We start from the raw sequence: 18,788 nt of genomic DNA on the forward strand, positions 1-18,788 counted from the left end.
CCCTTTTCCACCACCGCCACCACCTCTACCTCCTCCGCCTCCTCCTCCACTGCCACCACTACCACCACCATATCCCTCACCACCCCCAGACCCGGAACCATAACCTGACCCAAGTCCTGATGCTGAACCGCCACCACCACCTCCTCCCTGTCCTCCACCTCCACCTCCACCTCCAGTTGCCTTTAGTATCCTAGCAGCAAAGGTGAGGTCCACAATAAGCAAGACCAAAAACGCAGCCCCTACCACCCTCAAAGCCATTTCCAAATGAAACTAGCACAATATATCTATATGTTTGCGTGTCACTCGCTATATAAAATACCAATATGCTTTGTGGACTGAAAATGCTTGAGGTAGGAACCCTATATATAGGCATTGCCAAGGTTACCAGACACTGTTTTTGAAAAGTTTATTAAATTTCTAGTACCTTCTCTATCACTTGCTAGTCTTGATGATGATTGAAAGGAACGTGTGATTTAGGTGGTTGTTTAGTGGAGGGTGCTGGTGGTGGGTGTGGCGGTGGTGGTATTGTGGACGTCTGTCTGTTTCAGTCTTCATGCAATGTTTGCATAGAATAAAAGATTTATCCCCTCTTTTTGACATGAAGTGTCTTATAATATTTAACTTTGGAAATGGGACCAATGGCTTGCATCTCCCACTTTATCATTCTGTTCAAATTTGAACTCCACATTCAAATTTTAATACATGAAAATATCCATGCACTAACAGTCTTGTGGTGTGCTAACAATTGTCTCCTTAAGCATCAATGCATCCACTAATACTAGCAATTTAAGCACAAAGATGTCTGTTTAACCTCTTAGAGTATATTCACAATGGTCTAAATTTGCACGACGAGCTGGGTTGTCTAGTCAATTTCTTATTGCTGGTGGACTTGGAATAGGACTCATCTTCGTTTTCCATATAAAAGAACTCTGGGCATCATTGAATATAAATAGATGTGTACTTGAAAAACATCTTCTGAATGCTGATTTATAATTTAAAACTTGGTGCCTGTTTTGATGCATGAAAGCACTATCCTTGCATTACGACAATGGCATGTTAGGCCATCTACATGGTTGATGTATATACACAGTAGTCTTCTATTCTTGCACAAATTGAATTTCAGTACCATGCATCCTAAGATTATCACCTCCTTCGATGCCATGTTTTATTAAGTTTCAGTGGCTTAATTGGCCATTAGTGGATATGTAATTCGGAATAATCTTTACTTTAATGTCTGTGCCTTGCATCACATCCTTCATTTATTTATTTATTTTCCTCGAGCAAAACATGGCATTGTCAAATGCCAGTAGTTTCCAACATTGGTGCCTCTATCGATGAAAGCACTATATATTCTATGCTATCATATTTTTTAGTATTCTTCGTTTGTTTTCCCCAATAGAATAAGGCACAAGTACAAAGTGTGATTAGCTCCTCCTAAGCTTACACGTATTCCAGCTGCCATTGAACTTCTCAATCCCATATTCTACTCTTCAGGATATCCTGAAAATCATAGGCCACAGACACCCACTAACTTCCCCACCAAAATTTCCCGGTCCCAAACTCTCCATGGAATGCCAAGTGTGGTCTCTGCCTTCTTTCTTTAGATTTACGCTTATACTGACAACTGGAACATTACTGTTTTCTACTTTGCCTAGGGTGTCCATCTGTATAGCATGCTTGCTTTCAATCATAGCAACCTAGCCATCATTTCCTCGACGAAAAAAGAAATGGGCTGTCATCAATTTACTGAATTTCAAGTACAGTGAACGAATCACAACTTTTTGTATTTTATACAATACACAGCTTGGTCAGGTCTGTGTGTAGGGCAACAATAGGTCTAAAGGTGCTATCCTATGTTCCTCTCAAATCTGCGATTAGATTTTAAGAGTATGCTTGTTCAACACCATTATGACCAGGAGATAAATTGGTTAGGGAGACTTTTTGCGATGTGAAGGATGCCAGCTGGGAGAGAAGTGGAAGCCATTTTTTTCTTATAAGTGGCAGCCATTATGTGCATGTGCTCTTTGATTAGCTAGTCAGTTCTTTTTTACCAACTCCATTAACGAATGTGATCAGAAGATTATTCATGGATATACATGCTCTCATTAGTAATACTTGGTAACATCAGCTATGATTTTCCCATTGATTAATAAAGGATCGACACAGAGAGGATAGCAATGTAGTTGTTAGTTTAAGATTCAATGACAGATTGTCGAGTTAATTATAGCCGATCAATGGGTCGGGATTTATCATTTTTGTTGAAAATGATGCTTTTTTAAAAAAAATAATATTTTTTTTAGTTTTCATCCAGTTTGGTTTAGATTCAATTTATCCAGATAAATCAGGCTGTTAATTAACACGTTGAGTAACCTAAGTTTTATTTGATCAAAACTACTTCAAATTAAAACTTGACTCAAGTCTTGGTTCATGGGTTATATTAAGTCAACTTATCGAGCTAGACAAAGTTTAATAATTATAGAGGATAATAAGAGGCCGCAGTAGCTATTGTGGCTATAAGTTGCCTTTTACAAATATTTTAGGGTATATTTAGGAGTATAATAAAAATTGTTTTTTAAATTATTTTTTATTTATAAATATATTAAAATAATATTTTATTTTTATTTTTAGAACTTATTTTTACTTTAGAAAATCCAAATGATTTGAAAAAAAAAGAAGAAGAAGTTTTTGAAACGAATTTTCTTTTCAAAATTTTAAAAACATGATTGTACCGTAATTTCAAAGGTTTGAAGCAACCATGATTTCAGTCAAATTTATTTTATCTTCTGTCACTGCTACAGCATAAAAATAAACACAACCAACAGTTTGTGAATTAATTTGTTTGATAGCTTGATCAAAAAACAAACTAGGGTTTATACAAGCAAAGAGCTTTGCTTCATATTGTCAACTTGCTCTTGATAGCATCCAGTATATATGTTCCATGGCATCTGCCGAGAAAGAGCTGGTATTGATTCTACAACATTTAATATCACTTGAAGAAAGAAAATTTAGATTGACATAAATTGATCAGGACATACTTTTAAGGTTTCCTTTCGCGATAAACTTAATTTGGAAACATTAACCCTAGATTTTTTTGAAAGGAAGAGTAACTTAAAGTTCCGCTTGGTTGATGAGAAAATGAAGGAAAATCAAATTTGAAGCTTTGAAAAAGTCTCAACAGTTCCCGTCCAAATATGTGTTTTGATGATGCTCTAGAAAAGGAAACTGAGAGGCTTGAAGTGCAACGATTGCAAGCTAATTTGGACGCCAGATCAATGCAAAGTTGTTCATGTAGCAGAAGCTGCAGTTGCAAAATATCTTCTGGATAAGAGTTCAGCCATCAAAAAGTTCTTAGAAACTGGAGCCTGGGCGTTTAGATGCCACCGAAAAAAATCTTTGAGGTTAGCTTTTTGTGAACTCATGTGTAAGGAGTTCAAACTGATTATCTTCTGGATAAGAGTCCAGCCATCGTGAACTCATGTGTAAGGAGTTCAAACTGACCGGTTGAATTTGGTTCTACAATTTTAAAATTGAATAAATCTAATTATTTAATCTTTTAATAAAATTTGATTTCCTGTATTGTGGGTCTCTAGTCTATATATAATGAGTTTTTTTAAAACTAAAACCAAACCAAACAAAAGAATTAAAAATTTCTAATTAGTTTTTTTTTTGGTTTAATATATATCTACGATCAGTATTTTATTCTTTATTAATTTTATATCTGTTTTTCTCAACTATTTTAGTTATATATTTCATCAATCATGCATTTTCTTTAATTTAAATCACTCCTGGCGAATTTGCAGTCATGGAATTTTCAGCAGCCTTGTATTGAGGCTCACTGATTCCCACTGCTGGCATATTTTTTAACTCCTGCAAAAGGTCTCAACTGTCGGGGAGGAATTCTTTTCTTTTATAACCCTTGTATTGTGACAGGAGTCATGTTTTTATGAATCATTGTATTTATTTATTCAAACCGGGGAGGAGGGAGAATGCTAGAATTTGAGAATAAATATATAGTTCTTGACTCTACTATTACATGCAGACTACAAGTCACACACATGCACGCAACTAGCAGCCGCTAGCCAGCATGCTTGATACTAGTACATGAAAATACATGTATATGCATAGGTAATGCTCCCGCAATTTATTTAACATACAAATGACCTCATGTTCATGGCAAACCATAATCAATATCCCCTCCATACCCTGATCCATACCCTGACCCACTACCATAGCCAGAACCAAAGCCGGATGCTCCTCCTCCTTCACCACCACCACCACCACCACCACTTCCTCCTCCTCCTCCACCACCCTTACCACCACCATTGCCACTTCCATATCCTGACCCACTACCATAGCCAGAACCAAAGCCGGATGCTCCTCCTCCTTCACCACCACCACCACCACCACCACTTCCTCCTCCTCCTCCACCACCCTTACCACCACCGTTGCCACTTCCATATCCTGACCCGCCTCCACGTCCATAGCCTGATCCACTTCCTGATACAGTGCCCCCACCCCCACCTCCTCCACCACCACTACCTCCACCCCCACCTCCTCCTACACCAATGCCGGAGCCATAGCCTGAGCCACTGCCAGACCCATAGCCAGAACCATATCCGCTACCTGACCCCGTACCACATCCCTCACCACCACCAGACCCATACCCTGAGCCATGACCGGAACCTGATCCAAGTCCTGATGCCGAACCACCACCGCCGCCCCTCCCTCCTCCACCTCCTCCACCCCAACCACCTCCTTTACCTATTGCCTTGGGTGACCTAGCAGCAAAAGTGAGGTCTAGAATAAATAAGATCAAGAATGCAGCCCCTATCACTCTTGAGCTTGCCATTTCCGAACTGCACAACTCAATGTAGCCAGTGAAGAAATCACTGTGGTTCTGTTTTTGTCACTCACTATATAGAAACCGATCGATGCTTCTTGACTGAGAATGCTTAAGGTGGTAACCCTATATATAGAGGCATTGTAAAGGTGATGATAGAAAGGAATGTATGTTTTGGGTTTTTGTTAGTGGTGGTTGTTGTTGGTGGCCTGGTGGGGGTGACCGTGATGTGGTGGACTGTCTGTCAGTGCCTTCATGCAGTATCTGCCCAGAATAAAAGCTTTATCTCCACTTTTGACTTGAGTTGTCTTAAAAGATACAAATTTGGAACTGGGACCAGTGGCATGCATTTCCCACTTCGTCATTCTGTTCATATTTGAACCCTACTTTGAAGGCATGGAATTTACAGACACTAGCACTTGTTTGGTGATTATGTTAACACTTGTCTCCTTGAGCACAAGTTTATCAACTAACAACGGAGATTTATGCACACAGATGTCTGTTAATTAATCGTCCTTGTATTTACATCTCACACTGGGTTTTGCAGCGTTTATATATATATATATATAGATATATATAGTTGTTAGATAGCATTACTAATTTTTCTTCTCTCCCGTTTAGTAGAACACTTCTCATAATTTATTATGAATGCTAAGCTAATGGGACTTGAGGGATTCATCTGGATTGATTTGACTATTCTGAATAGAAAAGGTCAACACAATTTTAATTTAAAAAAACACAGTTTTTTCGCTAACTGGACTCGGATCCATCAAGGCTGGGTCGGGTGAGAATCAGAGCACCGACAAAGGGTTCCGGAATGCTGGTCAATAATCTTAAGCTTTGGTAATGGTGCCTGCTCTGTCACATGAAAGCTTCATCTTCGTGTCACTGCTTATGGAATGTGAATTATTCGTACATGTGTGTGTGTGTGTGTGTGTGTGTGTATACATACATGGATGGGTGATTGTTAACCTTCAATTCTTGCGCAATTCATGACTTCTAGTTCCATGCATTTACAGATGAGCATCACTACCATTAATGTCATCTCAAATTTATTTTAATAATACACCGTAAATGCATTGGTCTAATGGTTGTGCCTTGCAGTACGTATGCATACCCTTTTTTTCCACGATTTTTCTTGAACCTCAGTGGCTTCTTCTAGTCACGAGAGCACTGTCGGTGCCAGGGGCGGAACCAGAGGAGGCGGGCAGGGCCCGGCCCCTGCAAATTATTTTAAATTTTTAGTATTTAAATACAAGATAATATAATATATTTTTATTTTCTAATAATGAATTATATCTTGAATTTTAGCCCTTCCTACCCCTGATCGGTGCCATCAAATTTCTCAGCGTTCTCAGGGTGTTTCCCTATCCAATAAAATAAGCCCTAACTTTAGGCAGGGAGAACATCTCGTCAGCCTACCGGCTACCAGCAGGAAGTTTCTATTGTACTGTCCGACCCCATATTCTCTCCATGGAGAGTTAGTGCGGTGCCTGTCATCTTTCTTTATAGACGCTTACTCTGACATCTGGCACCTCACTTCCTTCTACTTTGCCTTGGATGGACATCTGCGTAGCTTGCTCGCATTCAATTCCAGTTGCCTAGCCATCTTATCATTGACCAGAATAGAAAGGGACTTCTGCAATTGCTGACTTCAAGTGTGAACGAGTCACTTCTTCTAGCCACCTACATCGTGCCGTACACAACGCGGTGTGATTTGTTATTTATTACGATATTGATAGACATCAACAAACATTAAGGTGGTGTCATAGGTTTCTGTAATGACAGATTGGATAGATCTGGATTTGTTTGGTAAGATTTAGGTGGTTGAAGTTTGGACTCTGAAGGATGGCCGGCCGAGCTGGAAGAAGTGGAAGGCATCATAATAACAAGACTGACCATCGTTAATGGCACCCACTACGTGCATGTTCTTGATTAGCCAGTCTCATATTTCTCAAACTCCAATACTGAAACTGATCAAAATACTCTCTTCATTAAACCAGCACAATTGCAGTGAAAGTTATAACAGTCACTCATACCACAACTCGATTAATTAACATCCGGGAGGGTGATTATGGATTCTTCTGGATTAATCCAAAAATGTGTAATTTTAAGATTTTTTTTTAAAATTAAAACAATTTTGTTTTATCTATTAAATAGTTGAGCTTTGATAGTATTATAGGTTAACCTCTTAGATCCAATCAGTAAATTCCAACCTGATTTAATCTGAAATATAGTTTGGTTTGGACTCGCAATTATTAAGGTGATTCTAATTTAAAAACAATTTTTTTTCCCCAAATAATGTGATCTTAGATAAAGAGATGCTTGCTTATGAAAAGTTTATTCTTTGGGTTTATTCAGGTTCCTCGGCTAGTAATTAATAATGTCACAATACTCCTCTAGAAGAATGGCATAATTAATGTGGTTAGGATATGATTTCCAGCAAGACACATCTGATGTTGGACGTGCAAGATTAACATAAACATATTTGATGAATAATTAATTTAATCTCTATCTAGAAGACATTACATTCAGAAACCATATAAAGCAAGGGTGTGTAGAGAACACATGTTGCCTGCCCTTGTTGCTTTGGAGAGTATTTGGTACTGTATTTAAAAAATATTTTTAAAAAAATTTGAATTTTTCTTACTCTGAATTAATATATTTTAAATTATTTTAATATATTAATCTCAAAAATAATTTTTTAAAAATAAAAAATATTATTAACATATTTTTTTAAATGAAAAATATTTTAAAAAATAACAACAACTACATTTCCAAAAATACTTTTAAAAATTAAATAAGAGCCCGAGACCTTTCTTGGTAAATTAGGCGCCTGACATGGCTTTCTAGATTTACATCGTCTGGATTTTTATATATATATATAATTTTTAATATTACAGTCTTGCATGAAATGTTTTTCCTTTTATTTGCAGTCTTGCATGAAATGTTTTTCCTTTTATTTTATTTAATAAATTTTTTATATATGTTGATTTCTATTATAAATTAATTTTAATAAATAAATTTATTAAACATAACCGAATAAATAACCCATATTGCGATATTTATTTTTTTATAAAAAAATTCATTACCTTTTATTTTTTTTTTAATTTTAACTCTCATTCTCTAATTATTATTTTTTTTTATATATTATTTTTAATCTATTTTTCTTTTCAAATCACCCCTCAATATTTTGTTTTCTATAAATTGGGTTTCATGATTTTTTCATATATAATGTTTTCGATTTGATAACTTGGGTACATTGTTTTAAAATTTAATAAGGGTTGATATTTTTTTATATTGTTGTTCAACATTTTTTTAAAAAGATTTTGTATTTTTTTAAAAAAATTTCTATTAAATTATCCTGATTTTATGATCTAAGATACTTATTTATAAGATTAATTCATACTAACTCACCATTTAATATCCGGATTACATGTTTATTGTGATGGCTTTGATTGGTTTACACTAATTTAGTTTTTCAATCTTATTTTGTCATTTCATGTTTAATTGACTAAAAATTAAACAATTTTATATTTTTATTCTTAGATAGTTTTTTTTCTTCATGTTATTATGGTGTCTTATATATATATATATATATATTCTTGTTTGCTATTGTTATTATTATTTTTTAATATAATTCAAATAAAACACGTTTATTTATTTGGTTAGGACTATAACCCGGTAACAACTAATTTGCGCTGGAAAATATATAATGCACTGACCCTTACAGGTTTCCCATCCTGCAATCAGGATATCAGGGCATGTTTCTGTGATCAATTAATGATCATTTACCATTATCATAGGTCAGAACCACTTATAAATTATGAACAAACATGGGAAAAATAAAAGAGAGAAGAAAAACTAGTCATGTGATCATCATATTTATTACAAAAATAAAATGAAGCTGTCTAGTTAAGTAAAAAAAATTCAGTTCTCGTAAGTGATTTATGGACCTCATGGATCATATAAGGGTCGGTCGATCAAGACAAAATGGAAATGAACTCTGTTTGGTTTGGTATGGATTGGTTTCAGCTAAAGATTCTAGCAGCTACCCAGTTTAAGAATAAGAATATTAATATTAAAATATGATCAAGAAATTCCACTAAATCCACTCTCCTCACCATCTCGTGAAGGAGTCGAACCACTGGTTTGACGTTGCTCATTGTTGTTACGAGATTTAGTAATTATTTTTGAATCCCCACTCCCTCTGGGGCTGGGGCTGGGGCTTTAGATCTTGATCTTGAAGTTGACCCCTCAACAGAGGCATCTTTCGGCTTCTTCCTCCGAGATTTCTTCGTTATGTCAGGTAAATTTGAGGGTGACTCGCTTTCTCCACTGTTATGCTCATGATTCCGACTTGTTCTAGTACCATCCAATTATTCGGTGTCATTTCGTGAAGACCGCTTTAGTTTTATCTGATTTTTCCCTGGTTGGAGATTCAGCTGATGATCGCTGAGAGTTATATTTTCTTTCAACTTCAACTAGAGTGCTGCAAAACGAACACAACAAGAGAACACTGTAGATTTGGGCAATCTCAAAATAGTTAAAGCCAGAAATAATAGCCATGGTGCTGATTTTCCATGCCTGACAGATTCAGCCGTTGAGAGTCTTATCTTTTCCAGTAGACAGGATAGAGTTGCGTTCTCTTAATCTGTGATTGACGTGCTATGTTCAACGTGGAAGATAAAATATTTCGCAGAGTTTTTAACAAACTACTATGAGCCCCCTGCCTATTCTATTTATCATTTCCACCAATCGTCCCTCTTTATTTTCCGTCTACTCTACCCCATTAACTCAACTCCATCTTCAGTTTCTAAATTATTCTATGTTTCAATCCTTGTTGCATATTTCACGTGATTTTGCACAGCCATTTTCTGGAGGCACAAAGTTTACCCACAATGATTCAGGCCTGGAATCCCAAAACTAAGGATATGTTAATATGCAGTGTCTATCTATAAAACTAATTGCTTATTTCTCTAGTTTAGATAATCTTGTAAGCCCCATTCAATGCTAACAAAACCCCTCCTCCCTGTTCACAGTGCAGTCGGGATCCTCGTGTTAACAACTTCCGTAAAATTTTAGTCCAACTAGACTTGTGATGCAAAGCTTTTGAATAATGGCAGGGAGCAAATGTTTCGAGCTCAAAATCAAAACCATGCTCTGAAAATACAAAAAACGGAAAGGGTTAGGACTCGATATTTCGTTGCCTTCAAAGACTGTTAGTTGGAGGTAGCAACACATCGAACGATTAAAAAGTTAGTGCTCCTGAAGAAAATCCAGCATGAAAACATGATGGACTGGACTGCTGGTTCCTGTGCGGGCTAGCTAGACTATGTGTCCAGCTAGCTCAAGGCTTGGCAGTACTGGGTCTATCATTTTGGACCACTCTACTAAGGCCTGGTTGAACCGGCCTTTATAGCTTCTGGACCATGACTTCTATGTTGCCTGGATTGTGTGCTGGCATGGCAAAGATGGAAGGTCACACAAGATTTAGATTACTGGATCTGGTTGATAACTATACTTGCAACGACTTTCTGTTTGATTCTTCTAAAATAACTTATAGATTGTCCTTGGCTAGCTCCGAGGTCAGGTCCTAAAGAGTTTTTTTAATCTTTGCAGTGATGACTTTGATTCCATATATATATATATATTTGTTATTAGTTAACGCTAATCTTTTCACTACATAATTATTGGTTGTGAGCTGTACAGTGGATGCATGTGGATTTATAGGGAGGTGATATATTTCTTAGTTATTATTATTGGTTTCAGAATATATTTTCATTTATGATGTTTTTATTTTTTTCCTCGTTTGATTCTGGAAATCAAATATTAATATTATTAATTTTAGTTTTTTTCTATTTTGCTTAGCACCTTTATTGTTTTCCCTTTATTTCATGTCTTAGTTTGTTTATGTTGATTTTTGAGCTTTTTTAATGAGTAGTTATTTATTCAATAATAACAAAAATGCATTAAGGTTTTGTGTTGACAAATTTAATTTTGTTTATTTTAGAAAATTAAACTTTGAGATTGATAATTTTATTTTTTTTCTATTTTTTCCAGGATTTTTATTTCTTTATTTTTATTTTAAAGTTTTATAGGTTGTTTTTTGAAATAAAAAGATGTGAAACTTTTAGAAAGAAAAACTATATCAAATTTATTTATTGAGTAATAAAAGTTCGAATTGAGGTTCCAGGTTATATTCCCTTTGACTTTGATTCTGTATTGCTAACCTATTATCTTAATATATTGTTTATATTTGCATTAATAATTCTATCCACGATTAAAAAAAAAGGGTTTTTAAAATTCTTGATACTAATGATTTAAGAGTATAAATTCTTAATTTTTTTTTGAATTAAATTATTTTTTCATATTTGTTAATGAATTATGAATTCGTTCAAATAACCTGTTCATGTAAAAAAATGTTTCATTTCGTCCCTATCTCGAATAATCGAATAGTCGTTTGAAAATGAAAAGGACGTAGGTGAAATAAATAATTGATTAAGGGCTTAATGTATATTTAAATTATAACGTGGGGATAAAATTTGATTCTTCTTTCTTATTTTCCTTTACACATACGGACAGCAAGTACTGCAGTAGACTATAAAAACCCACCAGAGACAACTTTTAGATTTTTACGGTCTGCTTTTTTCACACTCTCTCCCAACCACAGCAAGCGATCTCTCCGCTTGTCTGTTCGATTCTTCATTTCATCACTCGAAGAATCAACACCATCCAATCTCTGATCAGATCCATAATATTTCTCGACCTGATCCACCAACGCCCCTGATTTCCTCGTCAATTTCAATCCAATTCAGGTACATTTCCCTTCTTAATCATGGATCTGTTGCCTTGTATCTCAATCTGATAAGATGTCTATCTTGTTAACGTTAAATAGTCAATTAATTAAGCTGATGGATTTAATTGTTTAAGGTTTCACAAGTGATGAATTTCAGTAACCTTGAACAGTTTTCTATGGGAACAGAGGAGTTTAAGAAGGAAATGGACGTGGCCAATTGGTTTTCGCAATTGCCTTATGAACATTGGGTCCCAATCCCTGTATCCGGCACACGACCTTCAGCTCGGTACAAGGTGATGTTTGTTACTATTACAAAAACCTAGTAATCAATTATTGTTATTATAGTTGTATCGATTAATGAATGTATAATTTTCTTAATGGCAATGTGACGTGTTGTTGTCAATTTTTAGCACGCTGCAGGAGTTGCTGACGAGAAATTGTATATTGCGGGTGGGAGTCGTACTGGTCGGTATCTACCTGATGTTCAGGTATACGATATTGCCGGTTGTGTGCTTGTTGTGTATCGACGTGGGTTGTGTGTTTTCTTGATCTTGGATTGGATGTTTTTGCAGGTTTTTGATTTTAGAGGTTCGGTGTGGTCTAGTTTGAAACTTAAAAGTGAGGCGGATGGTGGAAAAAGTGAAGAGAATGGCGCACAGGAAGTTCTTCCGGCCACTTCAGATCATAGTATGGTAAGATTTTGTATGCATTAATGCAGTGTTTTGACATGATTTGTGTTGTGTATTCAGACAGTTTATTGATCTTTGTGTCAGGTTAAGTGGGGGAACAAACTTCTTCTCCTTGGGGGACATTCGAAGACAACTTCTGATAGCATGATAGGTTTGTTTCTTTACAATATTTTTCAAGAGATGGGCTTAGATGTTTTTCTAAATTAGTTGGCGATGCTCGCAGATGTATATTGAGAAGAATCTTTTCCCTGTCATTGATTTCTTGCAGTGAGGTTCATTGATCTGGAAACACATGCCTGTGGTTTTATTGAGACTTCAGGAAATGCTCCGGTAACTGACTTTATTAATGGCTTGTTTTTTTTTATATATATCTGTTCTGGGCATGTTCATCGAGTTCATGTTTTCCTCTATGATATGTTTTGAAGTTGTTATGTACTCTACAAGGAGGCAAAATGCACTTTTGTTTATGGAAATTTGGTTGGTTATTTCTTGAGTGTATTTCAGGTAGCCCGTGGGGGGCATTCTGTCACACTGGTTGGTTCTAGACTGATAATTTTTGGTGGAGAAGATAGGAACAGGAGATTGCTGAATGATGTGTATGCCCTTGACTTGGAAACAATGACTTGGGATATGGTAGTGGCGAGGTAAGTGTCTGTTCAACTTTTAGATCCAGCAGCTTGCAACTTTTCAGAAGTCTTCTGCATCATTTTCTTGTGTCTTGATAGGCAGACAGCTCCAGCTCCCAGATTTGATCACACAGCTGCAATAAACAGGGAACACTACCTTCTAATCTTTGGTGGCTGTTCTCATTCAATCTTCTTCAATGATCTTCATGTACTTGACTTACAAACTGTAAGTGTTGCTGTTTATTTATCTTTTGGGATGAGAGGTAGGTTATGGATGTGGGGCTTGATTGAATTGACGTGTATAATGTGAGGTAAATGTTACCATGTTCAATTTATTTATTGAGAAATGAATTACTAGAAACTCAATGCATATGTTTAATATGTGTCAAGAAGTGGATTGCTAAGGCATCAGAATAAGATACACAGCATGCCGGTGTATTCTATAAATGATAATAGTTCTTGATGAAATTATTAGTCCATGAGACACTTGTAAAAAAGAAGAAGCATGCTATGGGTGTTGACATTGGCTTGCATATTCAGTGATAATATTCCAGTGGCTGCTTCTAGACTAACCAAGACATGCTTATTTTTTTTATTTTATTGCATGGGATTTTAATGTAATAAGAAAATTATGTTGACTGAGCAGCAGTTACTGCTCTGGTATATCAATATTTGGAATATATACAGATTTTGCATTCCCCAGATTCCATAGATGCAGACATCTGTCTCCTTTTAACAATGACAAGATCTTCTCTTATCGTAGATGGAGTGGTCCCAGCCTGAAGTTCAAGGTGATTTGGTCACTCCTAGGGCTGGTCATGCTGGTGTAATCATTGGTGAGAACTGGTATGTTGTTGGTGGTGGAGATAACAAAAATGGTATGCTATAACATTTCTTTGTTTAATTGTATTCCCAGCATTGGACGCGCTCACCACTATTCTCTAAAATTGTTACCTCTAATTGGTTATGATGCACAGGTTGCCCAGAAACACTTGTGTTAAATATGTCTAAGCTAGCTTGGTCAGCATTGACAAGTGTAAAGGAAAGAGATCCACTTGCTAGTGAGGTCAGTACTTTGTGCCTTTCTCAAGTTTTTAATCTGAGCCATCTGTTTTATTTAGGAAAATTTTTGGACCAGAAGCAAAACATTGTTAGTACATCTTCATTTTTCAGGAAAGCTGGATAATGGATAGCAATTTCATAGGTCAAAGATCAATAATTTGAAAAGGACTGAAAACAATCAAAATCAGTTTGAAGACATGGGGTGTATCATTCTGGATCTCATTTAAATTATATGGCTATAAGCTAACCATCAATTTGAAGAAGTCGAAGAAACTCCCAGTTTCAGACATCAATTCACTGATTGTAGGTTTTAGACTCCATAATGATCCGTTTATGGATTCCATGCCTGTACAGTTGATTTTGATGGTAATTTTAACTCGTGTAGAAAATTCATAGTTGTTGGGGAAACACAAAAATTCTGGTGGATTATAACTAAAATGATGACTGAACTTGTATGCTAATTATGTGTCCAAGATAGCTCAGTCAACTTTAATGTGTTGATCTAGCTTAGTTGTGGTTGAATTGACGTAGTAGTTACTTCTATGCTTGCAAAATTTCTAAATATAATTTCAAAAGCAGGGACTTAGTGTTTGCTCAGCATTAATCAATGGAGAGAGGCATTTGGTTGCCTTTGGTGGCTATAATGGGAAATACAATAACGAGGTATGTGCTATAGTAACATTGGCGCTGGTTATGGTGCCTATATGCACCATCTTTCTCACTATAACCTGATTTCCTTGATTGACCTGTATTTTCTAGGTTTTTGTTATGAGACTTAAACCAAGTGATGCATCACGTCCAAAGATTTTTCAGTCACCAGCAGCAGCAGCAGCTGCAGCTTCTGTTACTTCTGCATATGCTTTAGCCAAATCTGAAAAGTTAGATTTCTCCAGCTTAAATCTGAACTCTAATGGAGTTGGAAACAATCCTTCTGAACTAGATTTAGCATTTGAAATTGATGCACTTAAAGAAGAGAAAAAGGTGCTGGAATCGTCCCTCACCGAAGTCAGAGCAGAAAATTCTAGGCTTACAGAAAAGGTTGATGAAGTTAATGGTACTCATGCAGAACTATCCAAGGTATGTTCTTGATGATTATTTTCTTGTACTAGGGAACACATTCTTTCATTAAGTGGTAATATATAGTTTTAGTAACAATTTCTCTTTGGTTTCTTTCTTTCTTTCTGTTTCTTCTCTTTTTTTGAAGGAACTCCATTCTGTTCAAGGTCAACTAGCTGCTGAGAGATCAAGATGCTTTAAACTTGAGGTGCTCCCCTCTCTCTCATCTTGTTCCCGCTATCCCTTTTTTTCTCCCTCTGCTAATCTTTTTATGTCATCTCGTGGTGATCTGACCGGTTTATTGCGTGGACCTTGATTCCCTTTTCTGGAATCTGGTTTACTATGGTTAATTGTAATTTCCAGGCTCAAATTGCTGAGTTACAGAAGATACTGGAATCATTGCAGTCCATAGAGAATGAAGTACAACTACTTCGAAGACAGAAATCTGCACTGGAGCAGGAGATAGAGCGTAGTGCAGCTCAAAGACAAGGTTCTGGAGGTGTCTGGCGCTGGATAGCTGGCTAAACTAGCAAATCATCGAACTGTTCAAGGCCAAAGCCTCAAAATTGTGCCAAAACTTTAGCAGCCATAGCCGTCTCAAGCTAATACAAATAGCCTCTGTGTATTTGGCCAATGGGTGCTGATCCTCGGCCACTGTTAGAGTTTTTTTGGGAGGTTTAAGTTAGAAACGGGTACAAGATATATAGTCTGTGCAGTCGCACTGTTGTTTTCTGTGAAACGGGTAATTGTTTGATTTTTTCCCCATCCCACACGACACTTGTTTTATTTGTTTCTGTAGAATTGAATTATTCTCTCCTGGTACATTACAAATTTCATTGGATATCATATAATAAACAAATATTTTTTATTTTATGAACTTATTTATTTTATGGAGAACAATATCATATAATTCTTTGGAAGGGAATTGATTCTTGTGATGCCTTTCTAAAACCAACGTGTTACTTGTTTCCCTTTCCGGTGGCAAGCAGTTCCATGTCATACTGCATGACTTTTCTCTGCAGGATCATTATGGTAGAGCATTCAAAGTGTTTTTTTTTTTAAATATATCAAAATAATATTTTTATTTTATTTTTGACATTAATACAAGATCTGAAAACAAAAATAAATTATTTGAAGTAAGAAAAAAATTAAATTTTTTCAAAAATGTTTTTGAAATGCAAAAATAAACGTCTCCATAAAACATCATAAAGCATCCGTAAAATTTAACCCACAGCATCCATTCTTCTTCTAGATCTGACGTTGTTATTGAGAATCACAAGTAGCATGGTTATATCCGTCCAATTTTCCTCCTCGAGGTGGGAAATGGCTATGATCTTTACATTACGAGTTCTACTTGAACAACAAAAGATGACGACGGTAAGAGACTCCAGGTTTCGAAAGCATTTTATTTCATCATCAGGTATCATCACTCTGTTCTACGTTATCATACATGGATACGCAATTATCCAAAGCTCACAGTACAGAACCGGGAAAAAAAAATCAAGTTTGAATAACTATTTCCTTCCATTGATCTTTATCTGAGGTGTTTATGCTCTCTTTTTCAAGTCCTTTCCGCCTGAGTTCCACAGCTCCACCATTTCCTGGTCTGGTATCAGGTTAAAAACGGAGGAAAGTTACAATTTTGAGATAACTAGTTGGCTGTGGGAAACAAGCTCCTTCCTCAAGATTTTGCCTGCAGCAGACTTTGGAATGGCGCTGATGAAACCCACTCTTCGTACTTTCTTGTATGGGGCTACCTAAGATTTTCATATAACAGGATCAGAAGAAATAAATCTTAAGAGTCCGCTTGAAGTAAGAAGGGAGAAGCTATCAGATCAACCTGATTAGCAACAAATTGAATGACTTGTTCTTCTGTGAGTTCAGAACCAGCTGTTCTCACCACATATGCCATTGGTATCTGTCCAGCTTCTTCATCTTCAACACTGCAAAATATGTGTTAATACATACTGATAGATCAAAGAGGGAAAGAGAGAGACACTGAAAGACAACTTACGGTACAACTGCAGCATCAAGTACTTGGGGATGACCCAGAAGAATAGCTTCCAATTCCGCTGGAGCCACCTGCATTTAGCACCAGACAGTTTTGGTTAAAAGAACCCCCGAACTTGACTAAGAAAGGAGCTTGATTCTGGATCATTCGAAGAGCTAAGCTTTTCGCAAAAACATGATGAGCAGAAATGGTGAAAGAGTATTCTGAAATACCTGATACCCATTGTGCTTGATCAGCTCCTTAATCCGATCAACAATATGAAGAAATCCATCTTCATCAAAATAACCAATATCACCAGTTTTCAGCCAACCATCTGGATCAAATGTTGCAGCAGTAGCAGCCTCATTTCCCAAGTACCCTTTCATTATAGTAGGACTCTTCAACAACAGCTCTCCTTTTCTACCAGGTGGCAAAGCTGATCCCGTTTCAGTATCTACAATCTTAGCACTGAAAGTTGGGACGAGCCTTCCACAAGAAGCTGGATGTGCCTTAGCCTGCTCATCAGAGATGAAAAAGGTTGTTGCACCACTGCTTTCTGTTAGCCCATAACCTTGCCTTAGCTCTACCCATGGAAACCTTTGCCTAAACTCGTCAGACAGTTCCTTACTCAATGGGGCAGCCCCAGATCCCACCCTTCTTAAAGATGACAAGTCACACTCGACTTTGTTAGCACGTTTCACTAGCCCAAGTATCACTGGAGGCACTGCAGGTATGTTATTAATTTTGTAAGCTTGAACAGCATCAAGCATTGCTTGAAAATCAAATCTTTGCATTAACACAGTAGTAATTCCGGCACAGAATAATCCTAACCCGAAAAATGCAAGGCCGTAGATGTGAAATATTGGGACAAAGCACAAGAATATGTCATTTTGTGATGAACTTGCATAGACTGACCATTTCAGGAGGGTCATGATGGCTACGAAGTTTGAATGTGTTAATATCACACCTTTGCTTGTGCCAGTAGTACCTGAAGAGTATAGTATAGCTGCAGTGTCTGATTGAGTTATCCTGACCTGTGGCAACTCAAGCGGACCGCTACATTCAATTAGTTCTTTGACAGATAGTGAATCGTCATTTGACTCTCGAGTTGTAACTAGTGTAGGCACTCCATTTTCAACCAACTTATGCAACTCCTCTGGTGCTGAAATGACAAGTTTAGCACCCGAGTCCCGTATTTGTTTCAAAATTTCTGATACTGTGTTAGCTGGGTTGGCAGGACTAAGGATTGCTCCAATGGAAAATACAGCTAGACATATTGTCGGGTACAAGATTGAGTTTGGTGACAGAAGAAACACCACATCACCTTTTCGGACTCCAAGACCATTGTACAAGCCTGATGCAAGGGCATGGATGGATCGATGAAGCTGAGCATAGGTGACTTGCTGGTTGGTAGCCAAATCAACAAGTGCAACTTTAGTCTCAGCATGATCAGGATGGGGGAACTGGGATAGCACATAACTGGTCGTGTCTAGGTCATGTCTAGTGGGGATTTGGAGATTTTCTCCAAGTTGATGTAACGAGTGATAAATTCCGGTTTTTGGATCGAAACCACTCTTGGATTGAGCATCGTCAGCTTCCTTCTTGGTGATGATACTAGTCCACAATTCTTCAGCAGGCATCTTGATGAAATTTGGAAAGCTATTGAAAATGCCCTGGACCATCTGCTGCATGATGTCTATATAAGCAATTGCTACTTGGAACTGAT

The 18,788-nt window shown here is 36.8% G+C and overlaps 3 protein-coding genes across 7 annotated transcripts in view; 1 reads left to right on the plus strand and 2 right to left on the minus strand.

Annotated features, from left to right (window-relative positions):
- LOC105125532 (glycine-rich cell wall structural protein 2-like) overlaps window positions 1-5,333 on the minus strand; it is a 5,647-nt gene extending 314 nt beyond the window's left edge. Inside the window, exon 1 of one of the 2 annotated variants that reach the window (XM_011026021.1) lies at window positions 4,403-5,257. In XM_011026021.1, the coding sequence (XP_011024323.1) occupies window positions 4,403-4,849 (447 nt within the window). In that variant the 5' untranslated portion in view covers window positions 4,850-5,257. Of the gene's footprint in view, window positions 1-3,938 lie in introns of those variants that run through there. The other variant, XM_011026020.1, reaches the window with a different exon arrangement.
- Window positions 5,334-11,439: 6,106 nt separating this feature from the next.
- LOC105125533 (Galactose oxidase/kelch repeat superfamily protein) lies at window positions 11,440-15,945 on the plus strand. Of its 3 annotated transcripts, none has more exons than XM_011026022.1 (14): window positions 11,440-11,658; window positions 11,774-11,932; window positions 12,050-12,127; window positions 12,212-12,331; window positions 12,413-12,479; window positions 12,597-12,658; window positions 12,833-12,972; window positions 13,054-13,180; window positions 13,718-13,832; window positions 13,932-14,020; window positions 14,596-14,679; window positions 14,776-15,093; window positions 15,221-15,280; window positions 15,436-15,945. In XM_011026022.1, exons 2-14 carry the CDS (start codon window positions 11,786-11,788, stop codon window positions 15,595-15,597), a joined length of 1,569 nt encoding a protein of 522 aa, XP_011024324.1. In that variant the 5' UTR covers window positions 11,440-11,658; window positions 11,774-11,785; the 3' UTR covers window positions 15,598-15,945. The 3 variants fall into 3 exon arrangements, with proteins under 3 accessions (XP_011024324.1, XP_011024328.1, XP_011024325.1); XM_011026026.1 differs by having other exon boundaries at window positions 11,826-11,932; XM_011026023.1 differs by having other exon boundaries at window positions 11,441-11,658; window positions 11,810-11,932.
- A 265-nt stretch (window positions 15,946-16,210) lies between these two features.
- On the minus strand, window positions 16,211-18,755 carry LOC105125535 (4-coumarate--CoA ligase-like 5). 2 transcript variants are annotated; one of them, XM_011026030.1, is made up of 4 exons: window positions 17,296-18,755; window positions 17,087-17,154; window positions 16,913-17,015; window positions 16,211-16,825 (listed from the first exon to the last, which is right to left on the minus strand). In XM_011026030.1, exons 1-4 carry the CDS (start codon window positions 18,751-18,753, stop codon window positions 16,754-16,756), a joined length of 1,701 nt encoding a protein of 566 aa, XP_011024332.1. In that variant the 5' UTR covers window positions 18,754-18,755; the 3' UTR covers window positions 16,211-16,753. The 2 variants fall into 2 exon arrangements, with proteins under 2 accessions (XP_011024332.1, XP_011024331.1); XM_011026029.1 differs by having other exon boundaries at window positions 16,211-16,829.
- Between the last annotated feature and the right edge of the window lie 33 nt (window positions 18,756-18,788).

Source organism: Populus euphratica, unplaced genomic scaffold (genome assembly GCF_000495115.2).
Source record: "Populus euphratica unplaced genomic scaffold, PopEup_1.0 scaffold22.1, whole genome shotgun sequence".
In the NCBI taxonomy this organism is placed as follows: Eukaryota; Viridiplantae; Streptophyta; class Magnoliopsida; order Malpighiales; family Salicaceae; genus Populus; species Populus euphratica.